Below are 11,926 nucleotides of genomic sequence, written 5' to 3'. Positions count from 1 at the left end.
GGACTGACCTGATTCCCTAGAATCTTCAGCTCCCTTCCTCTTTCCTCCGACGTCCTTCCTTCTCCTTTTCTCCACTCCCCACCTCCCCCCACCCCTCTTTTCCCTTCCCCAGATAAGCAGCTCCGGGAAACAAAGAGCGCGGGCTCTCCAGGCATCAGCGCTTAAGTCCTGCACCAGGCTAGCGGCGTCTCATTCCGAGGACCAGAGCTTTCCCGGCTCCACATCTCCTCCCCAACGTCCCCCGCCTCCCGCGCTCGCTCGCTCGCTCCCTCCCGCTCGCTGCCTCCCCCACCTTCGCGGCGCTGGGAGGAAGGCGGCCGGGGCTCAAGATGGCTTTAGCCGGGCTCTGCGCCCTGCTCGCCTGCTGCTGGGGGCCGGCGGCGGTGCTGGCCACGGCCGCGGGCGACGTGGATCCTTCCAAGGAGCTGGAGTGCAAGCTGAAGAGCATCACGGTGTCGGCGCTGCCTTTCCTGCGCGAGAACGACTTGAGTATCATGCACAGCCCCTCGGCCTCCGAGCCCAAGCTCCTCTTCTCGGTACGCAACGACTTCCCGGGAGAAATGGTCGTGGTGGACGACCTGGAGAACACGGAGCTGCCCTACTTCGTGCTGGGTGAGTCCCGGGGGAGGTCGAGGCGCTGGCCCGGCGCCCTCACCCCCCCCCCCCCCACTCGGGCTCGCTCTCCACACCCACTCGCCGGCGACCTCCCCTCCCCCACTCCTACCTCCCTGGATCCGCCCCATTCCCAGACCATTCTCCACACCGACTTGCAGACTGGCGCCTCAAAGCTGGGCCTTCCACCTCCTCTCAGCCGCCCTACCCCAAAGAAACAGGTTGCAGGAGTCTCTCTGAAACCTTTCCCAGCCTTGACCTCCCAGCTTTCATTCAGAAGCACGTTGACAGCGCACTTCTTGGCAGTTCCCAGCTCACCTCCCAGAAGCCCTTTTCCCACTCCCAGGCCACATGCTCAGTTCTTTGCTTCACACTCCCTGGGCCCCCATCTCCACCCACAGCATCCCCTGGGGGAGTTAGAAATAGGTATCCAGTACCCACCTAGCCAGGTATGTGCAGGCCAGATTGCACTGGCTGAATCTCCAGTATTCACTCACTGAGAGCTCTTTTTCTGTCACCAGGTTGCTGAAACTCTCTGGCCTTCTTTCAGAACAGAAGTTTCCTACACCCTTGGTGTCCATCCTGGCAAGTCCTACCTCCATGCTTACATGTAACAGACACCTCCTTACAGACACCTCCACATCTCCAATTCCTTGGATGAACAAATCATCCAACTGTAGTCTGTTAACACTGGCATCTTTGTTCTCCAGCTCCCTTAGACAGATAGGCCTTCCTGCACAAAGAATAGCCTCCCTGGCCAAGAAGCTCTTCCTTCCTTTGTTTATTTATTTGCATCTCTCTCTTGGTATCCCTATTTTAATTTCCTTAGGTCACAAAAACTCCTTCAGGTACTGGAACTTCTACATCACTTCTAATCCACCCCTCTTTTTTCACTTCCAAGCTGCAAAGATACTGTAGTCCTGCTCCAGCATCTTGCAAAGTACCACAGGTTCATGTGACCTTGTTGACCAAAATTTCCATCACTTCTCCATGTGCAGATCCATCTCACCCTGCTGTGCACGCCCACCATGCGATCCATTTCTTCACTGCTGCTATAAATCATTCTTATTTTGCCCAGGAGAGAATTAAAATATAACCACAAGTAAGTTTCTAGATCCAAGAAAAAAAAGTGAAAATGTCCAGGAAGCTGTTTCATCTATTGACTGCCCGACCAACTAAAGTTCACTTTGTAGGGACATGGCTTCCTTTTGGCCGTATGTAGGTTGAAACCACAAATGGAATGCTATTTCACATCCTCTTCATGCTCTTTCCTTATGAGACATAAAACATTAAGAAGTGGATGAGTAAACCCCCACTCTCCAGCCCCTATGGAAAAACAATTTCAAAAATTGCCTGGTCCTTTGAAAAGTTGGTTCACAGTTCCTGGAGTAACAGCTCAGTAGACCCCATTAAGCCCAACCTACAGCCTTGATGGCATTATTTAGTTTTGCGTTAAAAATGTACTAATAACACAATAAAAACTGGGGACTGGCTGGGAATGCTGACGTTGTGGATACGCTGTTGATTAAAATGTGTAATTGCTGGGTTATTCGGTGGATGTAAATTTTGTGTTCAAGTCATGCTGATGTGCAAGTACAATCTGTTCATTGTCATGTGTAAGAATGAGTATAGGGAATTATATGTTTCTAAAGAGCCTATTTTGGGCTCTACATGCAGTGTTTACTGTGCATCAAGAGGGACATGTGTGATACATGAAAAAAAAAGAAGATTGGACTAACAGGTATTCAAAATTCCAGTTCCTTTTTAGCAGAATCCCAAAGCAGGGCCTAAAGCCATGATGTGGCTACTAGGGTCCAATGTGCACAGCAAAAGCCCAGATGTTAAAGAATGGCTTTTCTGCACCTCTGTGCAAAGCTGCCCACTGCAGCACCCTGCTGGAGTTGCTATGGTAACCTCCTGCAACTTGGCATTTACACGCAGGAGCAGACACACTCTCTCATTTCAGGGCCAGATGCATTTGCTCAATGCATTGATTGTCCCCTGCTCTCCCAGTTAATGGGGTATGTTCAGAACCAGAGATGTATTGGTACCTTCCCTTTTGGCCCAGTATTCCCAGGGGGAGTAGGAGTGAATCTCAGCTTGGGTAGCGGGGCAAAGCTGGACAGAAAGAGAAAGGAGTCCAAGTTCATGGAAGTCAAGGGTGGTTGCTTTTGAAGTTAACTTTTGTTGTCCTGGATCCTGTCACTTGTGGCCAACAGTAAGGTCTGTAGTGACTTTGATTTAGAGGTTTCCCTACTCTTACCTCTAGAACCTGGTTTGCTTAATCCACCCCCTAGAGGAATTTGAATCAATCAGTCCTGGGAACTTACTGAGCATTTACTTGCTTGACATTCTTAGGTGCTTTTAGGATACAGAAGTTAAAAAAAAATAAAAGGCTTCTGCCCTCAGAGCTGTGAGTAATAACACCTGATTGTGTGGCAAGGTTGTCAAGGGCTGTAGGAATGTGGAGGAAGGAGATACTTGCATGGCAAGAGCAGACTCCATGGAAGATATGGGCTTGACTAGGGGCCTTGACCAAAATCAGATCCTTTTGTCTCCAGGATCAAGTCGTATACCTCAGTGAGGCAAACAAGTGTGTTCTCCTTCTGACTATAGCCTTCTGCAGACTCTTATCTCTACAAGCCTGCTATGGCTTTCAGGACTCTTTCAAGACTTTGCACATGCTCTTCCCTCTGCCTAGAATGATCTTCCCCACTCCTCCACTTGGCAGCCATTCATTCTTCCTTCTATACCCTGCACACATAGGCACCTCTCTGTGAAGCCTTCCCTACCCCCACCAAAGTAGTTTGAGTTCATTCATCCCTCTTCAGTGCTCTTTGCATGGATTAAAAAAAATAAACACACGCACACACAAATGAACAAAATCAAAGATAGGTTAGATTGGGCTTGGCCTAGGAAGGGTGAAGCCATTTGAGGTCATGGACAGGATGAGCCAAGTATGGTAGTAGGAGTGAATGTGGGGCTAGCATGCCTATGGCACAGTACAGAGATTAGCCTGGTGGTCTGAGAGTACAGAGGACTCTGCCTGGCTCTGTAGGGTGGGACACGGCTCACCACTTAAAAGCCAAGCAGGGGACGGCTGACTTGACAGAGAAAGCACTGAAGCCTGACTTGCAGAGGCTATCTCAGCCTTCAAAATTGTTGTCAATTTTGCTTGTAGGGTAACTCTGAGGGGCAGTGGAGGGAGTGGCGTTATCTCCTGTTCTCTGAAGTAGGATTTGCAAATTCTGCTGAAAGGGCCATATGTAACTTTCAGATGTGTTTTGTTTGGCTACACATAGTTTTGAATTTCCATGTTCTTAGTCACGTCATGCCGTCTCTAGATTGCCACACTTCCTATGAATATTGATTGTACTAAGGCTGAACCTCTTCTTTATGGTTCTTATCTGGTACCTCTTAGCCAGGTGATCTAAACCCCTGCTTTCAGAAGTGTTGTAAAACTTTCTATACTATGGGAAAATAACTGCAATTCCTAACTCAAGATATTTAGATACGTAGGCCTTATTACCCTCTCAGGAGAATATAAAATTTTGCTGAACTAGCCAATTAAAATTTCATACCTTAACTAAAATTTTGTGTCTCATCTTTGAAAACAGTAGACTTTCCTGCTTTGGTGGCGTATTTGATTTTGAGACAACTGGTTAACCTGAAGTATGGCTTCTGCACTGAAGTGTGGTTTTCTGTGCTGTGAACAGAACATATTTATCAGTCTCATCATTTTTTGAAGGGGATGCTCCTCTGTTTCAGACCCAACTATTGAGCGTGTGTAAAACTTAGTGAAGAAAGCTATTTCTCCTGTGCCTTGGAGTTTAGCTTTAGCTGTCATTGATTAAGGGAGGTACACCTGAAGATAAATCAATCAGCCTGCAGAGATATAGTGAGTTCCCCCATGCAAGGTGCTATTTAAGGTGTCTGGAGCAGGCCAGTGTGGTGGTTAAAAGAACAGGCTTTGAAGACAGATCTGGTGTCAACTCCAGACTTTCCACTTATTCCAACAGTGGAGAAAAGTAAGGATGGAGAGGTTAAGTAACTTACTGAGGGTTACATAGCTGACGATGGATGGATCTGTAACTTGAACTCAGGTTAATATGACATTTAAGTCTTTCTCTTATTTGCTATTTCATAGGCCTTAAAAGTTTTCAAAATCTGTTGTTTTTCATGGTTGAATAAAAGGAGGCCTGGCAATGGTTAGAACAGGGAAAACACACTCAGTTTGTATAAAGGAGTCCTTTTTGGTTTCTATGTAAACACCTTTTGAACATCCTTGTCCATCAAGTGATTTCTCACATACACCTTAATACAGAAGAGGGTGAACATCACAAGGAATATTTACCTAAGTAGGTATACTTACCTAAGCAGAATTGGGGAATTCGCAGAATTGGGGAATTCTTACTTCATTCATAGTTTCCAGGTCTGGGTAGCCATGTGTTATGGCGTGTTATGGCACCCACAGCCATGGTGAACAAAGTAGGGTGTATGGGGATTAAGATAACACGTTCAGTGCTCTTCTGAGAAGGGCCCCACAGAAATGCAAACTGGGAAGCCCAGACAGCAGGTTCTTCTGTGAGATGGAGCCATCCGGAAGGCACTGTGGTTTCAGCTTCTTGACGAAGTCCACTGAAGTTTGTATCAGGTGATCTTATGCATGGAATTCACTGTCAGAGCCCAGTGGCACTGCTTGAATAGCAGTTACTGAGCTTTTTGATTGGCTTCAAATATAACATTAGACCTAGTTTTCTACTTACCATTGAGCTTGGCCTAATAGGAAGCATCCTAGTTTTTTTCCCCACATATCCCTCCATCTCCGCATTCAAGAAGAAACTTTAAAGTTTGTTTCTTTTCCTTCCTTTTGCTCTTTGCTACAGTGAGCTGCCTAGGTTAACAGCAAACAAATTCATATAGAGTGGCAGCCCCATCCAAGACATGGGAGGATGAGTAGTAGCAACCTTAAGGTAGGGTCTTCAGCACTTATATAACTCATGCTAGCAGAATGCACTAATTTATAGCATTGAGAGGGTTGTTATATACTATTTCTCTACAGAACTGTAGATTTTACATCAAAGGAATTTTAAATGCAAGAGTGATGAATTTTACATTTCAAATGCTCTTCTAGCTATACTGATATGGTTTGAATTGAAGTTTTTCAAGGAAAAGTAAAATACAAGCTTAATTTCTTTATATATCTTTGGAGGCAAGATTGAGGTCTTGTTTTATAGAATATATATATATATATACACACACATATATATGTGTATATATATGTATTTTTTTCTTTCTTTGTCCCCTTTTTTTTTTTTGCGGTACGCGGGCCTCTCACTGTTGTGGCCTCTCCCGCTGTGGAGCACAGGCTCCGGACGCGCAGGCTCAGCGGCCATGGCTCACGGGCCTAGCCGCTCTGCGGCATGTGGGATCTTCCCGGACCGGGGCACGAACCCGTGTCCCCTGTATCGGCAGGCGAACTCTCAACCACTGTGCCACCAGGGAAGCCCTCAGACTTGTTCTTGATGACCTTGACAGTTTTGAGCGGTACTTGTCAGGTATTTTGTAGAATGTCCCTCAATTTGGATTCTTTTTTTCTTCATTCTTTTTCTTTTTTAAATATCTTTACTGGAGTATAATTGCTTTACAATGTTGTGTTAGTTTCTGCTGTATAACAAAGTGAATCAGCTATACGTATAAATATATCCCCATATTCCCTCCCTCTTGCGTCTCCCTCCCACCCTCCCTCTCCCACCCCTCTAGGTGGTCACAAAGCACCGAGCTGATCTCTTTGTGCTATGCAGCTGCTTCCCACTAGCTATCTATTTTACATTTGCTAGTGTATATATGTCAATGCTACTCTCTCACTTTGTCCCACTTACCCTTACCCAACCCTGTGTCCTCAAGTCCATTCTCTATGTCTGAATCTTTTTTCCTGTCCTACCCCTAGGTTCTTCAGAACGATTTTTTAGATTCCATATATATGTGTTAGCATACGGTACTTGTTTTTCTCTTTGTGACTTACTTCACTCTGTATGACAGACTCTAGGTCCATCCACCTCACTAATAATAACTCAATTTCATTTCTTTTTATGGCTGAGTAATACTCCATTTGTATATATGTGCCACATCTTCTTTACCCATTTATCTCTCAGTGGACACTTAGGTTGCTTCCATGTCCTGGCTATTGTAAATAGAGCTGCAATGAACATTGTGGTATGTGATTCTTTTTGAATTATGGTTTTCTCAGGGTATATGCCCAGTAGTGGGATTGCTGGGTCATATGGTAATTCTATTATTAGTTTTTTAAGGAACCTCCATATTGTTCTCCATAGTGGCTGTATCAATTTACATTCCCACCAAAAATGCAAGAGGGTTCCCTTTTCTCCACACCCTCTGCAGCATTTATTGTTTATAGATTTATTGATGATGGCCATTCTGACCGGTGCGAGGTGATACCTCATTGTAGTTTTGATTTGCATTTCTCTAATGATTAGTGATGTTGAGCATCCTTTCATGTGTTTGTTGGCAATCTGTATATCTTCTTTGGAGAAATGTCTATTTAGGTCTTCTGCCCATTTTTGGATTGGGTTGTTTGTTTTTTTGTTATTGAGCTGCATGAGCTGTTTGTAAATTTTGGAGATTAATCCTTTGTCCGTTGCTTCATTTGCAAATATTTTCTCCCATTCTGAGGGTTGTCTTTTGGTCTTGTTTATGGTTTCCTTTGCTGTGCAAAAGCCTTTTATTTTCATTAGGTCGCATTTGTTTATTTTTGTTTTTATTTCCATTTCTCTAGGAGGTGGGTCATAAAGGATCTTGCTGTGAGGTATGTCATAGAGTGTTCTACCTATGTTTTCCTCTAAGAGTTTTATAGTGTCTGGCCTTACATTTAGGTCTTTAATCCACTTTGAGTTCATTTTTGTGTATGGTGTTGGGGAGTGTTCTAATGTCATTCTTTTACATGTACCTGTCCAGTTTTCCCAGCGCCACTTATTGAAGAGGCTCTCTTTTCTCCGTTGTATACTCTTGCCGCCTTATCAAAAATAAGCTGACCATATGTGCGTGGGTTTCTCTCTGGGCTTTTTATCCTGTTCCGTTGATCTATATTTCTGTTTTTGTGCCAGTACCATATTGTCTTGATTACTGTAGCTTTGTAGTACAGTCTGAAGTCCGGGAGCCTTATTCCTCCAGCTCCGTTTTTCTTTCTCAAGATTGCTTTGGGGCTTCCCTGGTGGCGCAGTGGTTGAGAGTCCGCCTGCCGATGCGGGGGACACGGGTTCGTGCCCCGGTCTGGGAGGATCCCACGTGTCGCGGAGCGGCTGCCCCGTGAGCCATGGCCATTGAGCCTGCGCGTCCGGAGCCTGCGCTCCGCAACGGGAGAGGCCACAACAGTGAGAGGCCCGCATACCGCAAAAAAAAAGATTGCTTTGGCTATTTGGGGTCTTTTGTGTTTCTATACAAATTGTTAAGTTTTTTGTTCCAGTTCTGTGAAAACTGCCATTGGTAGTTTGATAGGGATTGCATTGAATCTGTAGTTTGTTTTGGGTAGTAGAGTCATTTTCACAATGTTGATTCTTCCAGTCCAAGAACATGGTATATCTCTCCATCTGTCTGTATCATCTTTAATTTCTTTCATCAGTGTCTTATAGTTTTCTGCATACAGGTCATTTGTCTCCTTAGGTAAATTTATCCCTAGGTATTTTATTCTTTTTGTTGCAGTGGTAAATGGGAGTGTTTCCTTAATTTCTCTTTCAGATTTTTCATCATTAGTGTATAGGAATGCAAGAGATTTCTGTGCATTAATTTTATACCCTGCTACTTTACCAAATTCATTGATTAGCTCTAGTAATTTTCTGGTAGCATCTTTAGGATTCTCTATGTGTAGTGTCATGTCATCTGCAAACAGTGACAGCTTTCCTTCTTCTTTTCCAATTTGGATTGCTTTTATTTCTTTTTCTTCTCTGATTGCTGTGGCTAAAACTTCCAAAACTATGTTGAATAATAGTGGTGAGAGTGGGCAACCTTGTCTTGTTCCTGATCTTGGTGGAAATGGTTTCAGTTTTTCACCACTGAGAATGATGTTGGTTGTGGGTTCTCATATATGGCCTTTATTATGTTGAGGTAGTTTCCCTCTTTGCCTACTTTCTGGAGAGTTTTTATCATAATTCGGTGTTGAATTTTGTCAGAAGCTTTTTCTACATCTCCTGAGATTATCATATGGTTTTTCTCCTTCAGTTTGTTAATATGGTGTATCACATTGATTGATTTTTGTATATTGAAGAATCCTTACACTCCTGGGATAAGCCCCACTTGGTCATGGTGTATGATCCTTTTAATGTGCTGTTGGATTCTGTTTGCTAGTATTTTGTTGAGGATTTTTGCATCTATGTTCATCAGTGATATTGCCCTGTAGTTTTTTTTTTTTTTTTTGGCAGTATGCGGGCCTCTCCCATTGCGGAGCACAGGCTCCGGACGCACAGGCTCAGCGGCCATGGCTTATGGGCCCAGCTGCTCCGTGGCATGTGGGATCTTCCCGGACCGGGGCACGGACCCGCGTCCCCTGCATTGGCAGGTGGACTCTCAACCACTGCGCCACCAGGGAAGCCCTGTAGTTTTCTTTTTTTGTGACATCTTCATCTCCTTCTGGTATCAGGTTGATGGTGGCCTCGTAGAATGAGTTTGGGAGTGTTTCTCCCTCTGCTATATTTTTGAAGAATTTGAGAAAGATAGGTGTTAGCTCTTCTCTAAATGATGGAGTTCGCCTGTGAAGCCATCTGGTCCTGGGCTTTTGTTTTTGGAAGATTTTTCATCACAGTTTCAATTTCAGTGCTTGTGATTGGTCTGTTTATATTTTCTATTTCTTCCTGGTTCAGTCTTGGAAGGTTGTGCTTTTCTAAACAAGTGTCCATTTCTTCCAGGTTGTCCATTTTATTGGTATATAGTTGCTTGTAATAATCTCGCATGATCCTTTGTATTTCTGCAGTGTCAGTTGTTACTTCTCCTTTTTCATTTCTAATTCTGTTGATTTGAATATTCTCCCTTTTCTTCTTGATGAGTCTGGCTAATGGTTTATCAATTTTGTTTATCTTCTCTAAGAAACAGCTTTTAGTTTTATTGACCTTTGCTATTGTTTTCTTCATTTCTTTTTCACTGACCTCTGATCTGATATTTATGCTTTCCTTCTGCTAACTTTGGGTTTTTTTGTTCTTCTTTCTCTAATTGCTTTAGGTGTAAGCTTAGGTTGTTTATGTGAGATTTTCCTTGTTTCTTGAGGTAGGATTGTATTGCTCTAAACTTCCCTCTTAGAACTGCTTTGGCTGCATCTCATATGTTTTTGGCCAACGTGTTTCTTTGCCATTTGTTTCTAGGTATTTTTTGATTTCCTCTTTGATTTTTTCAGTGACCTCTTGGTTATTTAGTAGCATATTGTTTAACCTCCTTTTGTTTGTATTTTTTACAGTTTTCTTCCTGTAATTAATATCTCGTCTTATAGTGTTGTGGTTAGAAAAGTTACTTGATATGATATCAATTTTCCTAAATTTACGAAGGCTTGATTTGTGATCCAAGATATGATATATCTTGGAGAATGTTGCATGAGCACTTGAGCAGAAAGTGTATTCTGTTGTTTTTAATATTTTTGTGTTACTGTCAATTTCCCCTTTTATGGCTTTTAGCATTTGCCTTTCTTATTGAGGTGCTCCTCTGTTGGGTGCGCAAGTATTTACAATTGTTATATCTTCTTTTTGGATTGATCCCTTGATCATTATGTAGTGTCCTTCTTTGTATCTTGTAATAGTCTTTATTTTAAAGTTGATTTTGTCTAATATGAGAATTGCTACTACAGGTCTCTTTTGATATTCATTTGTATGGAATATCTTTTTTCCATCCCCTCACTTCCAGTCCGTATGTGTCCCTAGGTCTGAAGTGGGTCTCTTGTAGACAGCATATATACGGGTCTTCTTTTTGTGTCCATTCAGCCAGTGTATGACTTTTGGTTGGAGCATTTGATCCATTTACATTTAAGGTAATTATCAATATTTATGTTCCTATTACCATTTTCTTAATTGTTTTGGGTTTGTATTGTAGGTCTTTTCCTTCTCTTGTGTTTCCTTCCTAGAGAAGTTCCTTTAGCATTTGTTGTAAAGCTGGTTTGATGGTGCTCAATTCTCTCAGTTTTTGGTTGTCTGTAAGGGTTTTAATTTCTCTGTCAAATCTGAATGAGATCCTTGCTGGGGATAGTCATCTTGGTTGTAAGTTTTTCCCTTTCTTCACTTTAAATATGTCCTGCCACTCCCTTCTGGCTTGCAGAGTTTCTGCTGAAAGATCAGCTGTTAATCTTATGGGGATCCCCTTGTATATTATCTGTTGCTTTTCCCTTGCTGCTTTTTGTATTTTTTCTTTGTATTTAATTTTTGATAGTTTGATTAATATGTGTCTTGGCGTGTTTCTCCTTGGATTTATCCTGTATGGGACTCTCTGCACTTCCTGGACTTGATTGACTGTTTCCTTTCCCATATTAGGGAATTTTTCAACTATAATCTCTTCAAATATTTTCAGACCCTTTCTTTTTCTCTTCTTCTTCTGGGACTCTTATAATTCGAATGTTGGTATGTTTAATGTTGTCTCAGAGGTCTCTGAGAGTGTCTTCAATTCTTTTCATTCTTTTTTCTTTATTCTGCTCTGTGGTAATTATTTCCACTATTTTGTCTTCCAGATCACTTATCCGTTCTTCTGCCTCAGTTATTCTGCTATTGATTCCTTCTAGAGAGTTTTTTACTTCATTTATTGTGTTGTTCATCGTTGTTTGTTTGCTCTTTTCTTCTAGGTCCTTGTTAAACGTTCCTTGTATTTTCTCCATTCTAGTTCTATGATTTTGGATCATTTTTACTCTCATTACTCTGAATTCTTTTTCAGGTAGACTGCCTATTTCCTCTACATTTGTTTGGCCTGGTGGGTTTTTACCTTGCTCCTTCATCTGCTGCATGTTTCTCTGTCTTCTCATTTTGCTTAACTGACTGTGTTTGGGGTCTCCTTTTTGCAGGTTGCAGGTTTGTAGTTCCCATTGTTTTTGGTGTCTGCCCGTAGTGGGTAAGGTTGGTTCAGTGGGTTGTGTAGGCTTCCTGGTCGAGTGCACTGGTGCCTGTGTTCTGATGGATGAGGCTGGATCTTGTCTTTCTGGTGGTCAGGACTCTGTCTGGTGGTGTGTTTTTGGGTGTCTGTGACCTTATTATGATTGTAGGCTGCGTCTCTGCTAATGGGTGGGGTTGTGTTCCTGTCTTGCTAGGTGTTTTGCATGAGGCATGCAGCGCTGGAG

The 11,926-nt window shown here is 42.9% G+C and overlaps 1 protein-coding gene across 2 annotated transcripts in view; it reads left to right on the top strand.

The window, feature by feature from the left end:
- Positions 1–329: 329 nt before the first annotated feature.
- ASTN1 (astrotactin 1) overlaps positions 330–11,926 on the top strand; it is a gene marked incomplete at its 5' end in the record, with an annotated part of 320,320 nt that continues 308,723 nt past the window's right edge. For both annotated transcript variants that reach the window (XM_082675767.1, XM_082675766.1), the window contains one exon: positions 330–612. In XM_082675767.1, the coding sequence (XP_082531893.1) occupies positions 330–612 (283 nt within the window). The remainder of the gene's footprint in view (positions 613–11,926) is intronic.

Source organism: Grampus griseus (assembly GCF_964374135.1).
Source record: "Grampus griseus genome assembly, chromosome: 1".
Taxonomy (NCBI): Eukaryota; Metazoa; Chordata; class Mammalia; order Artiodactyla; family Delphinidae; genus Grampus; species Grampus griseus.
Note: the sequence above shows the minus strand (reverse complement) of the source record. Positions and strands in the feature narration are given on the sequence as shown.